Source organism: Panthera tigris, chromosome F2, assembly GCF_018350195.1.
Source record: "Panthera tigris isolate Pti1 chromosome F2, P.tigris_Pti1_mat1.1, whole genome shotgun sequence".
NCBI classification, from domain to species: Eukaryota; Metazoa; Chordata; class Mammalia; order Carnivora; family Felidae; genus Panthera; species Panthera tigris.
In genome coordinates, this window is record NC_056676.1 from 18,692,237 (window position 1) to 18,717,422 (window position 25,186).

General features: G+C 39.4%; 1 protein-coding gene across 1 annotated transcript in view; it reads left to right on the forward strand.

The window, feature by feature from the left end:
• Window positions 1-25,186, forward strand: part of PREX2 (phosphatidylinositol-3,4,5-trisphosphate dependent Rac exchange factor 2) — a 288,123-nt gene that overhangs the window by 98,233 nt on the left and 164,704 nt on the right. Inside the window, exons 8-11 of the mRNA XM_042973055.1 lie at window positions 5,722-5,825; window positions 16,764-16,913; window positions 20,181-20,325; window positions 24,949-25,049. Of these exons, the coding sequence (XP_042828989.1) occupies window positions 5,722-5,825; window positions 16,764-16,913; window positions 20,181-20,325; window positions 24,949-25,049 (500 nt within the window). The remainder of the gene's footprint in view (window positions 1-5,721; window positions 5,826-16,763; window positions 16,914-20,180; window positions 20,326-24,948; window positions 25,050-25,186) is intronic.

Consider the following 25,186-nt stretch of genomic DNA (forward strand, 5'->3'; position numbering starts at 1 on the left):
ATTCCTGATTTCTTCTCTTAATGGTGCTCCTCCCCCAATTTTCCCCATCCACTGGTTTCCCTAATTTCAAAAGCTAGGAGTTAACCTTGGTTCCTCTCTTTTCCTCAACCTCCCAAATGTAATCCATTAGGGAATCTTACCGATTCTGCATTTAAAACATATGAAAACCTCCCCACATCTCTCCATCTATCCTAGTCCAGTCAACCAGCGTCTCCTCCCTGGCTAACAGTGGCTGGTGCCACCAGGTCCTCATTTACTGCTCTAAAGTTTATGCTCTATACAGAAACCAGAGCAACCTTTGTAACGCAAATGAAAGCACATTATTACCTATCTTGAAGCTATCATTGGCTTCCCCGGAATACATCGGAATACAATCGCAACTCCTTATCCTGGCTTGCAGATTTCTGCATGACCCAGCCCCTCCCTACTTCTCTGACCTCATCTCACCCCATGTCTTTTTTTCCTGTTCCTTGATTATACCATTTGCATTTCCTTCTTAAGGCGTTTGCCCTGCCTGTTTCTTCCCAGGATGCTCTTCCTTCTGAGTTTTGTTTGGCTAGATTCTTCGTGTCTTTTAGATCTCACTTAAGTATCTCTCTTTCAGAAATATCTTCTCTGACCACCCCATCCACTGTAGCCTCCCAGCCATTCTCTATCAAGAAAGTTCTTGCTAGTGTTTTCTTCATTATTTATTTATTTGGTGCCACCTTCACTAGATTAGACTGTAAAGTCCTTGAGAACAGCTGTCTTGCTGCTTAGTCTCTGCTATTTCCTCAGAGGCTGGACCTGCCATGTAATAGACAATCAAGAAGTATTTCTTGAGGGTTGATGGGGGGTGGGAGGGAGGGCAGGGTGGGTGATGGGTATTGAGGAGGGCACCTTTTGGGATGAGCACTGGGTGTTGTATGGAAACCAATTTGACAGTAAATTTCATATATTAAAAAAAAAAAAAGAAGAAGTATTTCTTTCTTCTTTTTTTTTTTTTTTTTATTTTATTTTATTTTTGGGACAGAGAGAGACAGAGCATGAACGGGGGAGGGTCAGAGAGAGAGGGAGACACAGAATCGGAAACAGGCTCCAGGCTCCGAGCCGTCAGCCCAGAGCCTGACGCGGGGCTCGAACTCACGGACCGCGAGATCGTGACCTGGCTGAAGTCGGACGCTTAACCGACTGCGCCACCCAGGCGCCCCAAGAAGAAGTATTTCTTAAATAAGTGAATAAACGAATGAACGAAACCCAGCCAAGTCCCTGGTATAGCTTAGCCACCATTAGTTTAAATAATCTTATGTATCCTTGTTATTGATGTAATGCTACTTGTCTTAAAGCATGGATATAATTTTTCTTCAGAAGGTGCTTAATTTGTAGGATGTTTTCTTGAACTCTCGGCAAAAAGTTTTACAGGTTGATTAAGCAAAATAGTAGGGCTGCATTTAATTGGGAAATTTATATGCTTCTTCCTAACCATATCTAGGTAACATAAGTTTCAGTGAAATGGTACTAAGCGGCTTCTCTAAATTTAAAGGTAAAGCAGGTGGTTGAGAACGCAGGGTTTGAGTGAGTGTTTATTCTAGATTCAGAAATTAGGAAATTATAGCCAAACATTTTCTGGTAAAGTAAGAATGAGAAACTCAAAACCAACGGAGGCAAGATTAAGGGAATGTCCTTCTTTATCTCTTGAAATGGGACTCCCTAAGTCAATGAACAAGATGCCCAGTGTAAGTTTGCGAAAAGTTGGCAGCTACATTGATGACGTGGCTGTTTTGCCTTTCGGACTGTGCTATCAGAATTCTCTAGTATGAGACATTAATGCGGAAATATAATGACTTTAACTGAGAAAACATAGAACTACCCCATGTGCCTTGATGAAACGGAGCAGTTTAGGATTAAAGTCAAAGGATAATTAAATTGTTTAAAAAAATAATTACATTGTCGTTATCTCTGTCTTAATGAGTATTTAAAAAATTCTTTTTATTGTATATGAAAATAAACTTGTCTGGTTTTTTTAGAATGCTTTTCTGAAATTCTTTGTGTTTTGAAGCAAGATTGAGATGAATAGAAGTAGGCTTTAGGAAGACTTAATTTTATGTGTACGTAACTCATTGAAAAATTGTAATATGGGGCGCCTGGGTGGCTCAGTCGGTTAAGCGTCCGACTTCGGCTCAGGTCATGATCTCACGGTCTGTGAGTTCCAGCCCCGCGTCGGGCTCTGTGCTGACAGCTCAGAGCCTGGAGCCTGTTTCAGATTCTGTGTCTCCCTCTCTCTCTGCCCCTCCCCTGCTCATGCTCTGTCTCTCTCTGTCTCAAAAAAACAAAAACAAAAACAAAAAAAAACAAAACAAACAAACAAAAAACCAAACCATAAAAAAAAATTGTAATGTGATTCAAATTGTTTACGTGCAGTTGTTTTTTCCAAGCTTTACTGAGGTATAATTGACAAATAGAATTGAAGGATATTTTAGTTCTACAGCATTATGATTTGATATACATCGTGAAAGGATTTCCTCCATGTAGTCAATTAACACATCCATCTAGGTACAGTTATTGAAGGCATCCATTTGAGAATGAGATCTTTTTTCTTTATTACAGTTGATCTCATACTTATATATATGCCCGCCTTCAAGTCCAAAGTTTTTGCACAATTAGCAAAAGTTTCTGTCCACATTATACACACATTGAAGACATTTGCTTAAAAATCACAGGCTTTTTCATTTTTAACGTTTATGCATTTGTGAGAGACAGAGAGAAACAGAGCACGCGCTGGGGAGGGGCAGAGACAAAGGGAGACAGAATCCGAAGCAGGCTCTGGACTCTGAGCTGTCAGCACAGAGCCTGACTTGGGACTCAAACCTACAAACCTGAGATCATGACTTGAGTGTATAATGATGATGTCATTTATGGTCTCATGACTGTTATTGTTAAATAGCTAAACAACAGGAAACATTTGTAAAATTAAAAGCCTGCAGTTTGGGGGGCACCTGGGTGACTCAGTCAGTTAAGCATCTGACTTGGCTCAGGTCATGATCTCAGCCACTGATAGAAGAATGAATATTATCCCAATAAGTTAATAACAGTTACTTATTCATTCTCCTATCAGTGGACTTTAGATTTTTATTTGTTTTCTTTGTTGGTTTTAGTTTTTCTGCTATTATGAACATTCCTGCACATGTATCCTGGTGACCATTAAAACACATACTTAGGAGGGAAATCATAGAATTGGGATATGCAAAATAGTCAACATTACAATATAAAACAAAATTGTTTTCAAACCTGAGGCTTTTCAGTCTATGTACTTTAATAGAGCCATCTTCTGAAAGGACCAAAGATCTCTCTGTCTGAGTGAAGTGTTACAGTATTGATCAAACACTTACTGAAATTTCATATTGAGTGTTACTATCTGCAGGTCAAGAGAAATAATAGAAACATGTACAGAGTTCACAGCAGTATCACAAAGAAAATTAACACTTTGAAAATACGACCCAGTGAATGATTCCATGCCATGGTTCTCTGACTGTGACTAAAACTGTTACCAAGTATATTAAACTTTTAAAACAACGTATGATGTGTCAACTTACAAGGAATTCTTTTTTACCAGACACCATGATACTATGTCCTACCTGGGAGAATGTTCAGGTACCTGCATATTAGTCTGCTCTGCATTCTTCTCTGTCCTTGGCTGACTCTGATGCCAACTTGCCTACTGCCTGGCCCGAATCCCTAAATTGTAGCATTTATGTAAGGTTATTCACAAAGGACATTCAGAGGTCACTTTCAAAATGAACACGGGAGTGCAAGATGGTGAAGATCTGGGACTAATAAATCCTAAATCAGGTTAATTAATCTATTTAGTTAGGTTTCTTTACTAGTGGTGAAGGACTACTAAGTTTTAATGAGAGTTTAGACAGATAAGCCAGGAAGATGTACTCTCTTCCAAGGAAGAAACTCAGAGACCATGACAGCACCTTGTGACCCCTCTCAGCACCTGCCCAGCACTTCTCAGCACTTCACCACCTCTCAACACTTCAGGACTGATCTCTAACTGTAGGAGAGAGGAGGAGAGGGACATTGAAGCTGGTAAACATTTACATCTCCACTTTTGCCACATGTGTCTGTATAACACAATAAGTGAATAATTATTTCAGTATATTAAATTATTTGCTAAACTTTTGTCAATGAGTCAAATGGAATAGTTCAGGTTAATTGAAATCTTTTGAGTGGCTAGGTGTTCTTAAATCCTCCTGAATCATTTCTTAGAATCTTTCTTCTTTAGGGGCGCCTGGTGGCTCAGTTGGTTGAGGGTCCAACTCTTGATTTCAGCTTAGGTCATGAGCCCAGGGTCCTGGGATCGAGTCCCATGTTGGGCTCCGTGCTGAGCTTGGAGCCTGCTTAAGATTCTCTCCCTCCCTTAGCCCCTCTCCCCCACTCAAGGTTGAAGAATCTTTCCTCTTTAAGAATTAAATTAGTTAATAATTTAAAGAATAATTTTAAAAAGTTTTTAAAATCAACTCTCCTGAATGTTCAGTGATTCCATTACAAACATACTTAACCACTTAATTCATATGATAAATGTTCACCTGTAAACCTTTGTATTACATGCTTTTTTAGCATTAAAGACTGGTAATAGGCACACTATACACAAAGTTTTGGAATGTTTTCAACTTCTTTTTAAAATAGAAGAAATGAGACCCTTATAAAGGATTATAAGTGTATTAAGAGACTTACTCAACAAGCATACAATTCTCATATCATAAAAACAATCTAGGGAAAATATTTTCAGCTGGATGACACTCAATTTAAGAACTCCCAGCACAGTCCGTTTCTTTGCAGAGGGATCATAAGTACTAACTGAATTTTACCAGAGCTTGAACAGGTGGAAATTACCAGCTAGTTACTGAAAAAAGAGAAATGAAAGTGAAATAAATCAGATGAAGTTTTATTTTATTTTATTTTATTTTTTATTTATTTTTTATTTTTTTATTTATTTTTTATTTTTTAATTTCTTTTTCTTTTTTTTATTTATTTTTTTAATTTATTTATTTTTCAATATATGAAATTTATTGTGAAATTGGTTTCCATACAACACCCAGTGCTCATCCCAAAAGGTGCCCTCCTCAATACCCATCACCCACCCTCCCCTCCCTCCCACCCTCAGATGAAGTTTTAAAATAACTAACTTTTAGTGTGTGTCAGACTTTGATTGGGTACCTTTGATTTCTAACTTGAGCAAAAATATATATTTACCCACCTACCTGTATACTGTTCTTAGTCCAAAGCTTCCATTTATCTAAATTATTTAATTTAATTTTTTTTTTTTTGAGAGAGAGAGCATGGGGGAGGAGCAGGAGAGGGGAGAGGAATCCCAACCAGGCCCCAATGTGTCAGCACAGAGCCCCATGCGGGGCTCGATCTCACAAACCATGAGATCGTGACCTGAGCCGAAATCAAGAGTCAGACGCTTACCTGACTGAGCCACCCAGATGCCCCAATAACTTCCATTTATTTTAAAACACTAGTCTATAAGTTTCAACTTGTAAAGCAACCAGTGCTGTTATGAATGGGAGGACACAAATAAAAAAACAAACACCAAGAGCCTAACATTTGGTGTCATTGATTGCATCAATGTCTGTTTTTTTTTTTTTTAAGACTAGCTTAAGTTATATTGCTTCAATACTGTTTTTTATTAAGTTTAGTAACAAAATTTTTGTGATTTCATTCCATCACAAGACGGTTGAAGAATAGCAAGGCATCTACAGATGGACATCGGTACCTTTTTCGTGGCCGAATCAATACAGAGGTGATGGAAGTGGAAAACGTGGACGATGGCACAGGTAGGTAATTAGTGATTTTAAAATGAGACGCCAGCTCCCTCATAAGACAAACTTCTCACCTGAATACTTCTTTTGCGGTACATTAGAGCTTAGGAAAACTTTGTTAGGTAGAGCAGTTGGAGGAGAAAGGCTTGATAAGGAAGAAGAGGATTCTTGTCAAAGTGGAAAATTATATTTGGCCGAAATACACTAGCATTCAACACAGAGATACAAAGAAATTGCTGAGTAGGAGTGACATACACACTCATATTTCCTGGTATAGCCAGCATGAGTGCAGAAAATAATGAATGAATTTATTTTCTTTTTAATTTACACTATCTTTTATAAGTATATGTGTGATTGTTTTCATATATTCTATTGTATAATATATATTATATTTCATGTAATATATTTTATTCTACAATATAATATATAAAACCCTAGATTCGTTTTAGCTAGATAGCCGTTGTGTGTAGAAACATGTCAATTTTCTTACAGAGAAAAGTTGTGGATGAAGGTGGTTTGTGTATTTTAAATGCTCATTTTAAGTACTTTATTACTTATAGATGGTACATTTTTGCTCTGCAGATCTGAAGGTACAGACATTGATAAGTAAGTTCGTGAAATCACAGTCACAAACATTAAATAAAATGAAGTTACATAAATTATTTTTATTTGAAAAATATATGGATCCCATTATGTGGTTATGTACTAGTCTATAATATGAATGTTCAGGAAATTGGATCACATTTTCCCCCGATGATTTTAATTAGATTTCAAAGATATGCTTCTAGGAGCAAAAGACACGATGAAATAACATATATTAATTGTTGCTAAATGACTTTAATTCCCATATGCAGAAGTGTTCTGTATAATACTTCATTTAAACTGGGATTGGGGCACAGGTCAGCTCCCCTCTACCACATACCTTTGTTACCATCTTTTAGTCCCAGAGGGGAGAAGAATGTTTATCCTTTGCAGGGGTGCAAATTTTCAAAAGTGCTCACCTGTGTGCCATTTCTCTATCCCATTGTCAGTATCCTAAAAATTGTCCAGAATATAAAATAGTAAAGCATGATTGTTTCAGGTAAGGGGGAAGGGACATGCAATGAGCAAAACTCAGGTGTACTGCCTGGGAACCAAGTCGTCTTGTGGTGAGGTTCCTCATGGACTAGGGGAGAGATGGAGTGTGGAGCTGTCTGACAGGTGACACAGCTAAAAATCCCTTTCTATAATACAGGTGCAAATACATTCTCACATGTGGGACCTAGTAGGCTATCTTTCCTTGGCAGGATGTGCACAATATTTATTTTTTCAAATTTTTTGATGTTTATTTATTTATTTATTTTTGAGACAGATAGAGAGCGAGTCAGGGAGGGGCAGAGAGAGAGGGAGACAGAGAATCCCAAGCAGGCTCCGCATGGTCAGCGCAGAGCCCAGTGCAGGACCTGAACTCAGGAACCATGAGATCGTGACCGGAACCAAAGTCAGACGCTTAACCGACTGAGCCACCCAGGCACCCCCACCGTATTTTTATAAGGTGGCATTAATTCATTTTAATGCTTTGAAAAGAGACTAGTGACATTAGGAAGTTGCCTGTCTAAAATGTGAACAGCTCTCTCACTTCAGTAACCCTATTGCTCAAGAGAATATCCAAAAGCCCACGTACTTGAGGTCGGAAGAAGTAAGGCAGGGGAAGGCACACTCAAAGCTCTATTCTGTTCCTTCTTGGCCTCGTCTGCCCTGGTGGAACCACCTGTCCCCTGTTGCTTCAGCCTTCTCTTTGTTTTCTTCATAAAGCTCCTGTGTCTCACTTCCTTTCCTCTCTCCCAGATGGTGTGGTTGTCTCCATTTGTGCCATCTGCATTGGTAATCTAAGTGAATTTTGGTAAACTGTGTTGAATTTTGATAATGATTACTATGCTATGGGAAATTGGGGCATAAGATAAAGAAATGGAAGGAGCCCAGGGCCTTTGGAGGCATGGGCATAAAATAGCATCTTCAGCGTATCTGTGTCAGATAGGTATATGGGGGTGAGCCTATGTGGGGTGATGGAGCTTTAATGCAAATTGTCTTTGGATTCAACCCCATGAAAAAGTTCTTTTAGCATTGGTAAGATTTTCACCTTCAGGACCTCGGCACCTGAGGGACAGGGGCATTATAGAAACAAGGCCTCAGACCCTGGTAAATACAAATTAGTGGGGAAGACTAATATTAGTGATAAAGTGTCTAATGACAGATCTTGACACAAACTTCCAAGGCTCAGGATTCATTGAAATATGATGAAGAAATTAATTACACTTTGTATTATTCAGTTAAGGTTTTGTTTCCCCCTTAAACATACATATGCAGCATGTTGCTGAAATTTGGCTGCAAATACTTGCTACAACGTCACTTAAAGACATTTTAGGCTCCAGCTGGATACCTTCCCTTTGCTTCCTGCAAAGAAAATTTGGTTTTCTCATAAGTGTGTGTACTAGGTCTTTTGGGGGAGTATGTGTCCTCAGCCAGGACATGGAAATTTAAAAATAGAATTTCTGAAGATGAATAGGATCTTGAAGATCAACTCATATACCCTGGTAACATTTCGGATGATGGAAACCAGGCCACACTTAAGAACTAACTCATCCACTTTTACCCAGCTGTTTAGTATGGAGCTGGGACTGGAGTGAGGTTTCTCAGGTGCCTGTGGCCATACCTTGAGAAACATGGAGCAGCGACTCCATATGAATTTTAAATCTATAGGGACCAACTGGAGAGCAATGAAGAGATAAGGCATTAATGTGTAGAGATTGACTTTGGTTGTTTGTTTTGAGAGACAGTCTGGGTGCTGCACCAACTTTCTCCTTTCCTGTTTTCTTGGTCATTTCCATCATGGAATCTCTATTTTTGATGAGCTCAGGTTTTAAGTGTTCTTTAAAAAAAAATTTTTTTTAACGTTTATTCATTTTTTGATAGAGAGGGACAGAGCGTGAGTAGGGGGAAGGGCAGAGAGAGAGAGAGACACAGAATCGGAAGCAGGCTCCAGGCTGTGAGCTGTCAGCACAGAGCCCGACGCAGAACTCGAACTCACGAACCGTGAGATCATGACCTGAGCTGAAGTCAGACGCTTAACCACTGAGCCACCCAGGTGCCCCTAAGTGTTCTTACTTTATACTTATAAATGGGAGCTCTGATGCTGATAGATCTCAGCAGAGCTGATCAGTGTCTGTATACCAAGTTCTTCCCACGCTAGGACCCTGGATAAATTCAGTAAGGGATGGCAAATACCATCAGGCTTTTGTGTTCATTGCCAAAACCAGAAACAAACAACAACGATACCATATTGTGGTATAAATAATAAAAATTAATTAATCAAGATGTATTTTTAAGCATGCTTAGAAATTTCGATGAAAAATTTAAATGCTCCCCCATCTATTTGAATATATTGTAGAAATACTAGGTATTTTTGTATACTCTAGTTATAAGTAGAATGCTTTTCTTTTCTAAGGGCCTCCATCAGACAACCATTTGCACTAATTTAGCTCAAAACTTGCAGAAGTAATTGCATTTGGAATGAGACTAAGCTTTTAGCCAATGTGTAACTATCTGACATCTTTTGAAAAATAAACATGATTCTACTTTTATTTATAATGTTTAATGAGTTGGATTATATCAGTTATATCTCAGAATACAAAAAATTAATGCAATGATGATAAGACATGCAGAAATGTAAAAATCTGTGTATTTGTTTTAATATATCCGCGTTATCCATTACTTCTTATGTTCAACAAAGATGGTAGCCATTGAGTATGTGGCCAGATTTCCATTCCACCATTCTCTATAGTTTTAATTTTTTTTAATGTTTATGTATTTTTGAGAGAGAGAGAGAGAGAGAGAGAGAGAGAGAGAGAGAGTGTGTGTGTGTGTGAGCTGAGGAGGGGCAGAAAGAGGGAGACAGAATCTGAAGCAGGCTCCAGGCTCTGAGCTGTTAGCACAGAGCCAAATGTGGGGCTCGAACTCACAAACATGAGATCATGACCTGAGCCGAAGGCTGATGCTTAACTGACTGAGCCACCCAGGTGCCCCTCCATTCCACCATTCTCTAGATCCGACTTCATTTGGGTGAATTCTAATTTTTTTTAAATGTTTACTTATTTATTTTGAGAGAGAGAGAGAGAGAGAAAGAGTGAGTGAGTGAGTAGGGGAGTGTTGGAGAGAGAGAGGGAAAGAGATAAAGCGAGAGAGAGAGACAGAGACAGAGACAGAGAGAGAGAAAGAATCCCAAGCAGGCTCTGCACCGTCAGCAGAGCCCGACATGGGGTTCCATCCCATGAACCATGACATCATGACCTGAGCTGAAGTCAAGAGTCGGCCACTTGACCGACTGAGCCACACAAGTGCCCCTGGGGGATTCCTCTAATTTAATTCCTCTTCTTTGTTTATGAGTATATCAGTTTAAACATGATTCATAAAAAGTATCCAGCTGAAGAGCTATGTAGGAAAACTGTCAAACTTTCTACAATTAAATTTCTTTGTAATTTTCATAGTATATTCTTGGAAATTCATTCAAAACGTAGCCCCAGGAGCACCTGGGTGGCTCAGTCGGTTAAGCATCTGAATTTGGCTCAGTTTGTGCTCTCATAGTTCACAAGTTAGAGCTCCGCCTCGGGCTCTCTGCTGTTAGTTAGCCCAGAGCCTGCTTCAGATCCTCTATCCCCCTCTTTCTCTGCCCCCCTTCCCTGTGTGCTGTCTCTTTCTCTCTCTTTCAAAAATAAATAAGAAAACATTTAATAAATATTTTAAAAAAGTATACCAGATCATTTATAAATTCTTTCTTTTTTCTTTTTTAATTTTTTTTTTAACGTTTATTTATTTTTGAGACAGAGAGAGAGAGACAGAGCATGAACGGGGGAGGAGCAGAGAGAGAGGGAGACACAGAATCAGAAGCAGGCTCCAGGCTCTGAGCCATCAGCCCAGAGCCCGACGCGGGGCTCAAACTCATGGACTGCGAGATCGCGAGATCATGACCTGAGCTGAAGTTGGACGCTTAACCGACTGAGCCACCCAGGCGCCCCTGTAAATTCTTTCTTAAGAACAAGTTTATTTGTGTAGTTGGACAAAGGGCAAGAATGGTGACCTTTAGAAAATGTGATCTGTAGTTCAATGTCGGGCAAACCATAGATTGCAGGACAGTAGTCAAATTTGAATTAGGTAAGATGGAGAATTTTTATTCTTTAAGGTGTTCCTGAAAGTGAACAGGATTTTTAAAGAAAGTTTCAGCTACCATTTTTTATATAAATATTTGAAACCATTCAAAGATATTGAACACATTGGGTTTTTTGAAATTAAATTTTGCTTATTAAAGAAAATTTTGGGGGTGCTTGGGTGGCTCAGTTGAGCATCTGACTCGGTTTTGACTTGGGTCATGGTCACAGGGTCATGGGATCAAGCCCCATGTTAGGCTCTGCACTGAGTGTGGAGCCTACTTAAGATTCTCTCCTTCTTCCTCAGTGTCTGCCCTTCCGCTGCTCTCTCACATACTGTCTCTCTCTAAATAAATAAACTTAAAAAAAATAAAGTAAATTTGAAAATAACAAAAAGTTGAAAATATAAAGAGAAGTAAAAGAATTTTAATACTTCCTTCAATTTTTCTTTTTATGCATAGATTTTCAAAAATGTTTAAAAACATGAACTCTAGTTTTATATCCTTTTTTCAATTAAATAAAATCATTATGTGAATTATAGTCATCTTTATCTTCATGTCTTATCACCACATAACATAGTATTTATTGTTGCTTAATAGTCAAATAGATAAACCATAGTTACCTTATCAGCCATATTTATTGTTGTGTAACCTGAATTGAATACATTCTTTTTTTTTTTTTAATTTTTTTTTTTAACGTTTATTTATTTTTGAGACAGAGAGAGACAGAGCATGAACGGGGGAGGGGCAGAGAGAGAGGGAGACACAGAATCGGAAACAGGCTCCAGGCTCGGAGCCGTCAGCCCAGAGCCTGACGCGGGGCTCGAACTCACGGACCACGAGATCGTGACCTGAGCCGAAGTCGGACGCTTAACCGACTGAGCCACCCAGGCGCCCCTGAATTGAATACATTCTTAATTAAAAAGTAGGATAACTTTACAATGTTGAAAAGACTAAGAGTATAAGAGTTCTTTCCTGATACACTTACATTTTCAATATGTTATTAATTTAAAGGAGTGTTCTTGAGAATTAAAAAAAAAAGGTCAGGGGAGCTATTTTTAGTTTCAAAAGGAAAAATCAGACTCTCTCTTTTTTTTAAAGTTTATTTATTTATTTTGAGACAGAAAATTCTCAAGCAGGGCAGAGAGAGACAGAGACAGAGAGGATCCCAAGCAGGCTCCGTGCTGTCAGCGTGCAGCCTGGTGCGGGGCTTGAACTCATGAATCGTGAGATCATGACCTGACCTGAAATCAAGAGTTAGATACTTAACCAACTGAGCCACCTAGGCATCCCTCGAACCTCTTTTTTTTTTTTTAAACTTTTAACTTTTTGCCATAAGTAATGGCTAATGCTATTTTGGATGCCAGAAAATTTTCTTCTATTATTTGATAAAATCAAAGATTTATTCCAAAAACTAATTTTCTCAACATTAAATATTCATAATGTAAGTACATTATAATTTTTTTAATATGAAATTTATTGTCAAATTGGTTTCCATACAACACCCAGTGCTCATCCCAACAGGTGCCCTCCTCAATACCCATCACCCACCCTCCCCTCCCTCCCACTCCCCATCAACCCTCAGTTTGTTCTCAGTTTTTAATTTTTAAAATTTCTCTTAAAAATTTATGCATTCACACTGTTGATCACCAGAATAAGAGTTAAATACATTGTTTAGACATCAGTTTCTTGATGTTTTGAATAATATTTTCTGGCAGTTTCTTCTGTTTCGTAGCCTGAGTATATGGTACTTGGCTAGCTTCCATCTCATTAAAACTCATGCTATTGAAAGGATATCAGCATTTCCACTGAGAGTTATAGTAGTATCAGTTTTAGCAAAACCTCATCTCATTATGTAAAACTATGCTGGATTAAGAGTGAGGAATTTGCAAACTGTATAGCTTCAAAGTAATTAGTGAGTTGTTCTCGGCTGACCCTTGGATTTTTCTCTTTTTGGAAAAACATCAGCGCCTGGAGACTTGAATTTGGATATTCTACACTTAATGAATGACAATTTTCCATTCCTTTTTAACACTTCCTATAGAATTATATTTTAGATATAAATATAAGTGAAAATTCCTGCACTTGCCATTAATGTTCTTTCAGTAAAAACAATATTTTTAAATTTCTACTAAGGAAAAGCACTGCTAGGCTTTTCCATGATCTTTATGTGGCTGTTCTTTATAAATAAGTTCAATTCAAATTTATTGTTTAGAGTGAAGTTATTGGGGGGTGCCTGGGTGGCTCAGTTGGTTGAACGCTGACTTCAGCTCAGATCATGATCTCGTGGTTTGTGAGTTCAAGCCCCACTTCAGGCTCTGTGCTGACAGCTCAGAGCCTGGAACCTGCTTTGGATTCTGTGTCTCCCTCTCTCTCTGCCCCTCCCCCCTCCCCGCTTGCAGTCTGTTTCTCTCTCTCTCTCAAAAATAAATAAATATTTTTTAAAATTATAAAAAAAAGAATGAAGTTATTGAGAAATGTGCTGTGATTGAAATTATGAAGCCATTTATATATCACTAAATACATCATATATTTCTTTTGAAATAAATGAGAATCAATTGCTTATTTTTTATAACACTGATAATTTGGTAACCGATATTATGATATTTATACTACATTTTGATACATATGTATGTATATACATATGTATGTACTCACATATTTGTATATATGTTTAAAATTATTTATGATTTTTAAAATTAGTGTGATAGTAGTTAGCACATAAACTTTAAAAAGTGACATTATCCTTTCATTTTAATTTATTAGGTGACATAAGCTCTTCTTTCAAAATATTATATTGGAACAGAGATGTACCTATCGTTTGACATAGTAGATTTTACAGTCAATTAACAGTCTTGCTTTCTGTACATGAAACAATAGCCACATGCAGTCATTTGCTGACCTGTCTGGTTTTGAGTTCAGTCATACATTTTCCAAGGGAAGTTTGAATGCACAGGTTGTAGTGCTTAGGCAAGGCTTCATGGAAGATGCGGGTACACTTTAAAGAGAAGAAGGAGTTGCTGAGGCAGAGAGCAGGGCTGGTGGCTTGATGAGAGCCTCAGCCTAGAGAACAGATGAGAAGTCACAGCACAAGGAGGAGGAAAGCAGCAAACAGTGGCAGGGCCACAGGGGAACACAGTGGAAAATGGCATTGTTCGATAGGGGTCAGTTTAAAGAGAAGCGCTAAAGCAATCCTCTATGTTTTCCCCTGATTCATTGGGGAGATAACAAAGGTTTTTGAAGTAAGGAATGGCCTGATGAAAAATGTTGAAGGAAGAGTCAGCAGGGTGTGAAGAGAGCAGTGCCAGACCCAAATAGTCGAGGGAGGGAAGGAAGGAACACCCAGGTTGCAGAGGTGTCTGTCCCAGGGCACGTGGTGTGCAGGGTCAGAAGCATCACCCTGATAGATGAACTTGTGTTCCTCTGTGTTCTGTGGAAAGAATACACCATGTTCCTTTTAAAATAAGCCCAATATTTTATTACTACAGGTTACATGTGGCTATGGTGATTTTCTTTACCTGGGGTGTGGGTAAAGGGTAATATCATTAGTGGGAATGTGGGGTCTTTTAGGCTGCAGTGCTGGGTTCTCTTAGCTGATCTCAGTCTGATTGTGGAAGAAGGGAGAGTGTGAAAAGCCTATGCTTGTTTCTGATATTGGCCCTGTAAAGTGACCCATGCGGGGAGGGGGGTCTATGTGGACATGTGCAACTTGATCTTTTTTTCCCACCAATTTATCCTATTTTCTCAGTTGGTTATTTTTATAAGTAGTAACAAGGGATTATGGTATAATTATGAACTAATAATTTTTACTTCCTTACTAATTCCATTGATATTTATGTGACATGTATTAAAAAGTTCTGCTACTTTATATAGGATATGAACATGAACTAAATATGTAAAGATAAGAAAAAAGTACACAAATTCCTTTTCAAAACAGATGGCAGGGCGCCTGGATGGCTCAGTTGGTTGAGCATTCAACTTCGGCCCAGATCCTGATTTCACGCCTTAGGGATTCAAACCCCTCGTGAGGCTCTGCACTGATAGCTCAGAGCCTGGAACTTGCTTTGGATTCTGTGTTTCCCTCTCTCTCTGCCCCTCCCCTACCCCTCCCCTGCTCGCTCTCTCTCTCTCTCTCTCTCTCTCTCTCTCCCCTTTCTCAAAATAAATAAACATAATAAAATAAAAATAAAACATATGGCAATTTCCTGATGGGGGAAATCTTCTGCCATTTGAATCCTTATTTTATCAGAAATTGTTATTATTAACAGGATTATGGCACACACACGCACACATATATCGTATATATATATTATATATATATTATAACATATATATATCATATTATAGAGTAATATCTAACATAATTCTCTCCTGGCTCAAGTATAACTTGGAATTTTTAAAAGTTTATTATCTATTTTGAGAGAGAGAGAGAGAGAGAGAGAGAGTGCAAGCAGGGGTGGGGCAGAGAGACAGAGGGAAAGAGAGAGAATTCCAAACAGACTCTGCACTGTCAATGACGAATCAGATGTGGGGCTCGAATTCAAATCGCGAGACCATGACCTGAGCTGAAGCTTAACTGACTGGGCCACCCAGGCGCCCCAGTATAAGTTGGAATTTTTAAAGACCCTCAATATACAGAATCATTTGAGAATGCATTTTTGGAATAGTCAATCTGGTCGCAGATACCTTGTGGTGATTTTGGAGCTAAAAAGACTACGGGCATCATGTCTGCCTCTACTCAGAACTCACCAAATAAAATAAGGCCATTTGAGAAAAAACAAAGAAACAAAAAACAAGTACAGTGCCACAAAGTCATTTCTCTAAACCACCTTTCACGTTTTGTGTCTCACCTCCTGTCCACCCACCATTACTATTTAGTGACTGTCAGGGAGATGAATGAAAAGTGTCACTTTAAATTGGTGCAGGTGCTGACTCAGGCCTTTGTCATATGTTTTTTCATTTTGAAATCTTTGCTTTGCAGACTGTCATGCCAGTAAATGCTGGATACAAGTAACATCACTATTCCCTACCTGCTATTAGGCAGAACTGCCGTAGAGGGTTTCCTGTTGACATTTTCAAATCTAGCATGACAGTGTAGCCAAAATGATGGGGAGACCTAAAAAAAGACAATGTGAATTCATACTCAAAGAAAAATTTCTTCTTCCTATACGGAATGATGTGGTTTTAAAGAGTGCACATTTTTCAGGTTTTCATGAGCAAGGATAATGGATTGACATTTATTTGTACCTTTCCATTTATTAAAGATTAGGTAAATGTGCTCTTGGTATGTTCCATTGATTTGTTCTGATTCTTCCTGTGTGGTTCATGAAACAGCTGAAAATTGTTCGGTGGGGATATACTTTGCTTTTGAAAGCTAGAATAATATTTCAAATGAGTATTAGAAAGGCAAAATGAATCTGACACCTTGGATATTTGATTATTGAGATGAAAATTCTTTTAAACGTTCTTCTTTTATTGCTTTAGGAACTTTAACAATATTTTTGGACATAGAGGAAAGGAATGTTAATACTTCAGATGTTTAATTTCATGTAATATATTAATATTAAGAGTTAGAAGTGTTTTATTCCTGATCACTAACTGCATTTCATATACAAACATTTGATTTTTTATTTTTATGTTCTTCATTTCACACACTTAAAGCGAAGATACTTTTAAGAACTCAGTGGTGTTGGAACTTTTGTGAATTGAATGGTTGTGTTGATATAATTTATATATTATATTTGTTGTTCACCTTTACCCCCATTAATTTCCAGCTGATTTCCATAGTAGTGGACACATTGTTATCAATGGATGGAAAATACATAACACAGCAAAAAATAAATGGTTCGTGTGCATGGCAAAAACACCTGAAGAGAAGCACGAATGGTTTGAAGCTATTTTGAAAGAAAGAGAACGGAGAAAAGGTGGGTGTATGAATTGGCCACTATTACACTTTTGTGAAGATTCTAACTTAGGAAGAAAGCAGACAATGGGCAGAAATTATGAGAAAGTAAAAAGGTGTGTGATGTTCACCTGGATTTTCCAAGTGAGGTAAGATCCATGCTAAAATACTTTATGGATACTTCTAATATTATCACTGAAAGAAAAGAAAAACCTTGTATAGTTAGTGAAATAATTATATTGTGGCCAGCAGTGTCTTTTAAATATTATGTTAGTCTGTTGAGGCTGCTATGACGGTTACCACAGACTAGGTGGCTTATAAACAACAGAAATTTATAACTCACAGTTCTGGAGGCTAGGAGCCCAAGATCTGGTGTCTGGGAAGAGCAATTTTCCAGTTCCTAGATGGCCATCTCTTCACTGTGTCCTCACATAACAGCAGGGCAGCAGATCTCTCTGGGGTCTTGTCGATAAGGCCATTAATCTCATTCATGAGGACTCCACTCTCATGACCTAATCACTTCCCAAACACCTTACCTCCTAACACCAGCACAATTAGATGTCAGGTTTGAACATATGAATTTGGGAGGCATGCAAACATTCAGTCTACAGCAAATAGTTTCGTTTGCTTTAAAAGTTGTTAAATTTTCTTTGCACCTTATTCTCGCCATTTCTAAAGCATCATCTCAGAGTTTTCCTGTAAGAGACAAACTTCCATAGTATAAGGCAGTGTTGTAGGGGCTCCAACAGTTGTTCTCTATATATGTAACAGTACAGTGAAAATCTCTAGACCAAATATGTTAGTGTCCTAATTATAGAATAAAGCACTTGGGATATACATTAACTTTTTACAATGCCGTTGATTATAATGCAAGCCAATAAGGAGTTTGTTCACGTGAGGAGGCCTGGTTCGAAATTGCTTCACGTTTTTAGCAAGATTCGCAAAAGGCACTTGATCTGGCAGTGTTCAGTTGTGTGACGTTTATCTGCAATTACGCACATTCCTTTAATTCAGCTAAGAAATAGAAATGCTTGTGTTACTACTAATTCCTTTACCCAATAATTGATAAGAAACAAGACAGTATGTATTCCTTTTCCCAGAGACTTAGGAATAAAATATCCCATTGCTGATAAAATTTTGAAGCACAAAGAACCCTTTCTTCGATCTTCAGAAATTTTTCCTTGAAGAACATACAAAGCTCCTATTTCGATTAAAATATTCATAGCACACACATTTATATGAGCATTTCCAAAGCATTTTCAAATACTTAACTCCTTTGATTGATCTTGGATGGAGAACTAGTTAGAAAAATTTAAAACATAGATTGTGAATACCGAATAGCTGATTCTTTCCGTTTTGTTGAATCCAGCAATCAATTCAAATAGCATAGCAAGTCATTTAAAAGGTAAAATAAATTTTTCATCAAGTTGAACCTTTATTTATTTTTTCAGAATGGCTGTGCATACAGATAAACCTAAGGTGAAAAAGGAAAGGAGGAAGGAAAGGAGAGAGAAAGAAAGAAAAGCAAGCAAATAAGCATGTTGCATAAATTTGTTTATGTGAACAGGCTCTATTCTTGATGGAGTATTCCCTATTACTGACAAGTGGTAATTGCCCCTCCATTGTAAAAATAAAATTTTCATAAGAAAATTTGTAGCCAGAAAACTAAAAATAATTCAAGTATTTCTTCTTCTGCAACAGTTTGTCAGTCCCGTCCAAACGTCCCAGATTGTGGGCGTTCTCAGGCTTTCAGCTTTGACACTGCTCTCCGCTAAGATAGCTCCTTGCCTGGGTTACCCGTTCCCACCAGATCCACATCAACATCTACACTGCCACTTCGTCCATCTCTCCTGAGCTTCATACGCATGTGTTCTGCTGACTCCTGGACTCTACCTGAACGTCCAAATTCAATATGCACAGTATTGGACGCCTCCTTATCTGAATCCCTTTTTCAGAAATGCGTCTAACCCCCCACTCTCCAGTTCCAGGCTCTCAGGTCAAAAGCCTAGAAGGCATCCTGATCTCTCTTTTCTCCATCGTGCCTGCATTTAACCCTTTGCTGTATCCTATCAGTATTGCTCCCTAGATATGTCTCAGCATCATTCTCTTTGCCCTGTAGCCCCTGCTATTGTCTTCAGGGTTCAACTTGCCTGAATTTTTGAGGCTTCCTCCTAATGGTCTCCCTTTTTTTAAACCCTGCCCCCTTCACTTTGTTCCTGTATTGTCATCAGAGCTTTGTTTCTGAAGCAACAAAACTTTCTTTCCTGTCCTGCCCTGCTTTACCCCTCCCTCTGGTGGAAACCCTTACATGCTTCCCTGATACCTCAGGGATGAAGTATATGGAAACTGCAGTTGAGCAAGGTCCCTAACTAACCCGCCAGTGTGTCCTGTCCTCTCATGTAGGGCCTGGAGCTGTGCCCCTGTGTTGCTTCACCTCAGGTAGCTCTTGTTAACTCTCTCTCTTTCTCTCTGGAAATACCGTTCACCCCTCTGCTTTTAAACATTGGTCTTCTGTGAAACCTTTCTCTCTTTTTTTTTTTTTTGTTTAAATTTTTTTTTTTAACGTTTATTTATTTTTGAGACAGAGAGAGACAGAGCATGAAAGGGGGAGGGTCAGAGAGAGAGGGAGACACAGAATCCGAAACAGGCTCCAGGCTCTGAGCTGTCAGCACAGAGCCCAACGCGGAGCTCGAACTCATGGACCGCGAGATCGTGACCTGGGCTGAAGTCGGACGCTTAACCGACTGAGCCACCCAGGCACCCCCCTTCTTGCACTTTTGATGGGAATGCACACTGGTGCAGCCACTCTGGAAAACAGTTTGGAAGTTACTCAAACACTCAAAATGTTAAAAAAACATTTTGACTGAGCCACCCAGGCGCCCCTGAAACCTTTCTTAATATTTCTGTGTAAAGGCAAGATCCTCTGAATATGCCTTTATTGTATCGCAGTTTCTCCTTTAAGGCTGTTTCCAGGGCCAGCCGGTCCACTTGTGCCGATCTAATTCTGCAGAAGGGGTGCAGGGAGCTTGAGGTACAGCTGCTCTTCCTCCAGTGGCCAAACCATGTGCCTTTGGGCACAATTTACACAAGGTGCTATATGGCCCTCGAGATCCTGTCTTGACTGTCTCCTTGGTATCCCAAGAGCTTCTTGAAAATCAGGGCCCTAGCATATGGAGCGCTGTGTCTGCAATCCCCTGCATGTGGTAGACGTAAAATAAATGTTTGTTTAATGAAGGCATGGGTGAGTGAGGAGACTTTCAGTACCTGTCCTTTGTTTCATTTCTGATAGGTTTAAAATTAGGAATGGAGCAAGACACCTGGGTAATGATCTCCGAACAGGGTGAGAAACTTTATAAGATGATGTGCAAACAAGGAAATCTGATCAAAGACAGGAAAAGAAAACTGACCACGTTCCCTAAATGCTTCCTTGGAAGGTAAGGTTGGTAGTCTAGGTGCATGTATTTCTTTCATGTTTCCACTATCTCACGTGTTAACTTTCCTTTAATGATTTGTTTTTCTTTAACAAATATTTCTCTAAGCATTTTCGAATATTTCTTTGCTATCAACATTTCCTGGACCGTAGTGGGGTGAAGGAATGGATCTAGGGCCAGAAGTCATACAAAACTTAAGACATCTATCCATTCATCCATGACTTCAACAATTTTGGATGTACTGTGTTCCAAGGGCGAAGCAGAGGTTGGGGTCAGGCAGGGGCTGGCAGGCAGGCGGGTTTACCTATAGGGGACAGAGTCTGGCAAGGATGTGAGTACAGAGCCTACGAGTCAGAGAAGACTGGAGAAGTGAAGACACACAGTCTAAGCTGGCAATTAATTCAAAACTTTGACAGCTGGGCTCAGCATGAAGGCCTATCGATGAGGAGTCTGGAAAAGTAGGTCATGCAGTGAGCCTGGCACAGAGCAACAGGCGGGGAAGTCACCTGAGCTTTTCTCATAGATTGGCTGTGTGTCCTTTGGTTTCTCCAGACAGCTGTATGTGGGAATTCCTGCTGGGTTCGGCCTGCAGGACTGAAGGGAAGGGCGGCCGCCTTCAGGTACCGCTGCTTAGGCCAGGCCCTATGCTGGCTTCTTCCTATATGTTATTTCTAATCCTCAAATACATACTTAAGAGGTAAAATCTTTATATTTTTTAAAGATTCAAAACCCAGCCATCAGGGAGCATACCGTGCTCACATTCATATAGCTAGTAAATGCCAGTGTCAACTCTCTAAAAGTAGTTCAAAGCCCAGACTTCACCATCAGACTGTCTCCATGCAAATCTGCTCCTACCTCTGGCTAGTTGAGAGATTTGGGAAGTTTAAACTTCCTTTTCCTCTCTAAAAATGGAGATGATTGTAGTGCTTACTTGCAATACATACCAGAATGCCTTCTTGATTAATTATGTAGACACAACAAAATAGCCATAGGCCACGCCAGCTCCCAACCCCATGAGAAGAATATAAGCCAGGAAACCCTGGCCTGCAGGGCAGCATGGGGTCTCTTCTCCAGTGAGCATGGTCCTCACAGCAGACCACCCAACTGCCAGCAAGCTAGTGTGGCTATCACTGGTAGGCCCCCAGGTGACAGCTTTTGTGCAAGAGAAAGAGCAGATGTGAGCCCACCTTCACTTGGAAACCTCAATGCTGCAAAGAAGACTTTCCTTCCTTCCTTCCTTCCTTCCTTCCTTCCTTCCTTCCTTCCTTCCTTCCTTCCTTTCCTTCCTTCCTTCCTTCCTCCCTCCCTCCCTCCCTCCTTCCTTTCCTTCCTTCCTTCCTTCCTTCCTTCCTTCCTTCCTTCCTTCCTTCCTTCCTTCCTTCCCTTCCTTCCTCCCTCCCTCCCTCCCTCTCTCCTTTCCTTTCCTTCCTTCCTTCCTTCCTCCCTTCCTTCCTCCCTCCCTCCCTCCCTCCCTCCTTCTTTCCTTCCTTCCTTCCTCCCTCCTTCTTTCCTTCCTTCCTTCCTTCCTTCCTCCCTCCCTCCCTCCTCTCTCTCTCTCTCTCTCTCTCTCTCTCTCTCTTTCTTTCTTCTCTTTTTAATGTTTATGTATTTTTGAGAGAGTGCAAGCAGGGGGAGAGGTAGAGACAGGCACAGAGGATCTGAAGCAGGCTCTGCACTGACAGCAGCAAGTCTGACGTGAGGCTTGAACTCAGGAACTGCAGAAGTCGGACACTCAGCCTGCCAACCCAGGTGCCCCACAGAGACACTATTTCTTATTATAACCTTTTAGGCATAACTTCCCACTTCTCATAGGGACATGCCTACTTATAAGAGTGTCACTTCAAGCTATGGCTTCTCACCAGGTGTTTATTAATATTCCATTTACCCGTCGGGGGTCATTTTTACCATAAGAATGCTGCCTGGCAACACAGCTGATGCCCTGCCTTCATCAGGTTCTAGGAAACAGAGCTAGAAAGTTAATCCAGGGTCATGTTTTCCTAATTGAAAGAGCAGGGTTTTGTTAACCCTTTACCCTGACCATAATGCATGTTAGTTGCAATGATTGATTGTAAGCCTTCTCCAGAGCGCCTTGTACATAGGAGAGACACAGTAAATTTTAGCTGTGTTCATTGTGGCTTTTCCCACTACAGTACGCTACCTCTGTGTTACAGCCCAAGGTGGAGATTGTTTTTGACTGGATTACAATCCTTTTGCAGAGCGTTAATGGGATCTCCTTGTGATTTGAATAAGTCCCGCAGTAAAGCCACCCATTAACTTCCTTTCATACCCCTTCTCTTTTTTTATCCTATGCTCCTAATTTATAGAAATACTTAGAAAGTGCTCTTTTCCTAATTTTTTGACACATTCAGGAATCTGCTGACATCAGAACAAAATGATGCTTTAGCTACATACCAAACAGCACAACTCACCTGTCAGCCACTAACATTTAATAAGCGCTCAAAATGTGCCAGGCACTGTGGCCGTTATCATTTATCAGCTCATTTAATCCTGTGACAGTGCTATGGGGTTGATATTCTTACTATTTTTGTGCTATTGAGGACAAAACTGAAGTTTTACTTCTGTTTAAACTTTCTTTTGGATGGCTCCTATTTAATAAAAGAATTAAAAGCATTTTAACAACTTCTTCTGCCTTAAAATGTACTTTTTAGTCTAGATATCCATGTTTAGAATTTCATGTCCCTCAGTTATTTGACTGCAGCCATATGCATTGCTTTTGGTTTTGAAATAAATGGAAAAGTAATTTTCGACATTTTCCATAGCTTGGCTTCTCTGACCTCTGTGCAAAATTAAAACCATTCTAAAATGTATCTGTGACTTTATGTAAGAGTTCAAATGTTAGGTTTTAAATTTTTTTTTTTTAACATTTATTTATTTTTGAGACAGAGAGAGACAGAGCATGAACGGGGAAGGGTCAGAGAGAGAGGGAGACACAGACTCTGAAACAGGCTCCAGGCTCTGAGCTGTCCTCACAGAGCCTGACGTGGGGCTCGAACTCACGGACCGTGAGATCATGCCCTGAGCTGAAGTCGGACGCTTAACCGACTGAGCCACCCAGGCGCCCCAAAATGTTAGGTTTTTATAACATGAGCACCATAAAATATTTCATTGTAAAACGTTTCTGTATCTAGTGTTCTCCTAATGATACCACATGGCCATAACAATTACCATGACCCAGCTGGTGCTCTCCGGTATTGCAAAGCATCATCCTACTTATCTGTGATATCTGGGGCTCCTCTTCCCACCCCAAAATGGTGACAGATGTGAGCTGTGATCCTCTCTGTCCTTCACAGCCACAGTAGATGTATGCGGTGGACAGTTCTGATGGATTGTTTCGTGCTGGAGTATTCCTTTTGGATGAAAGTTTAGATACAACAGTGAATTTACTAGATAATTTTAACATTTGAAAACAGTATAGTAAGACTCTCCTATGGCTTTTGGTGTGTATTAATTTTATATTGCTGCAAAATAAGTTACCACACACCTAGTGGCTTGAAAAAACTGCCATTCATTAGCTCATAATTCTCTAGGTCAGAAAGAATTCCAGGTGAGCAATACTGGGTTGCCTGCTTAGGGTCTCACAAAGCCAAAATCAAGGTTGTGGGTTGGGCTGAGGCTGGGCCCTTATCTTAAGGCTCTGAGAACAAATTCGCTTCCAAGCACATTGAATTTGCTGGCAACTTCAGTCCACAGAATTCAGTCCTCTGTGGCTGTAAGTATAAATCCTATTTCTGTGCTGACTGTTGGCCAGGACCACTCTCAGTTAGAGAGTCAGCTGACTTGGGATTTAAATTTCATATACAAAATCCATTCACAGCACTACCTAGATTAGGATTTGATTACAAAACCAAGGGATGGGATTCTTTTTTTTTTTTTTTTGATGTTTATTTATTTTTGAGAGAAGGAGAGAGCGAGCGAGCAGGGGAGAGGCAGAGAGAGAAGGAGATACAGAATCCTAAGCAGGCTCCATGCTTTTAGCTGTCAGCACAGAGCCGGACGTGGGTCTCAAAACTCTCAAACCAAGAGATCATGACATGAGCCGAAGTCATACATTTAACCAACTGAGACACCCAGGCGCCCCAAGGAATGGGATTCTTGATGGGGGTAGGGGGTAAGAGGACATGTTTAGAATTCTGTCCACCATATGGGATATGATTTTTTTATTTTTATTTTTTAGTTTTTAATTTTTAGTTTGCCTTCTTGGAGTTTCAAACACACTGGTTCTCTGTGCCTGAAAAGCCACATTCCAGACAGTCTGTTTCTTATATATTAAATCATTATTATTCTGTCTGTTGGATATCTTTAGGGTCTCTTATATTCTCTTTATAGTTAAAACTACTCTAAAATTTTCCATTTGTGTTTATTAGAGGTCTCAGTAAGTTGACTGGTTATTAAGTATAGTTTAGGTAAGCTATGGACATTTGTTTCCTAGAATAGAGTAAAATTTAAATAATTTTGGGCTTTGCATATGTGAAAAAATGCATGCTGAAATGCACTGCAAATATTTTTTTTATATTTGAGACTCCTTCCATAGCTGCTTGATGAAAGCATGGTACAAATAGACTTTCAGAGGAAAAAAATAACTTTTTCACTGGATTTCTATTGCAGTGAATTTGTGTCATGGCTGTTGGAAATTGGAGAGATTCACAGGCCTGAGGAAGGGGTTCACTTAGGACAAGCATTGTTAGAAAATGGAATCATCCACCATGGTAATTCTTTTATGAAATTATTAATTATAAAATATTAAGAACTAAATTATTCTGTTTATCCACAGATTGCATGATTTCATTAATCAATTTAACGTAGAGCAAATCACCACATTATAGGATGCTTATGTGTTTTTAAC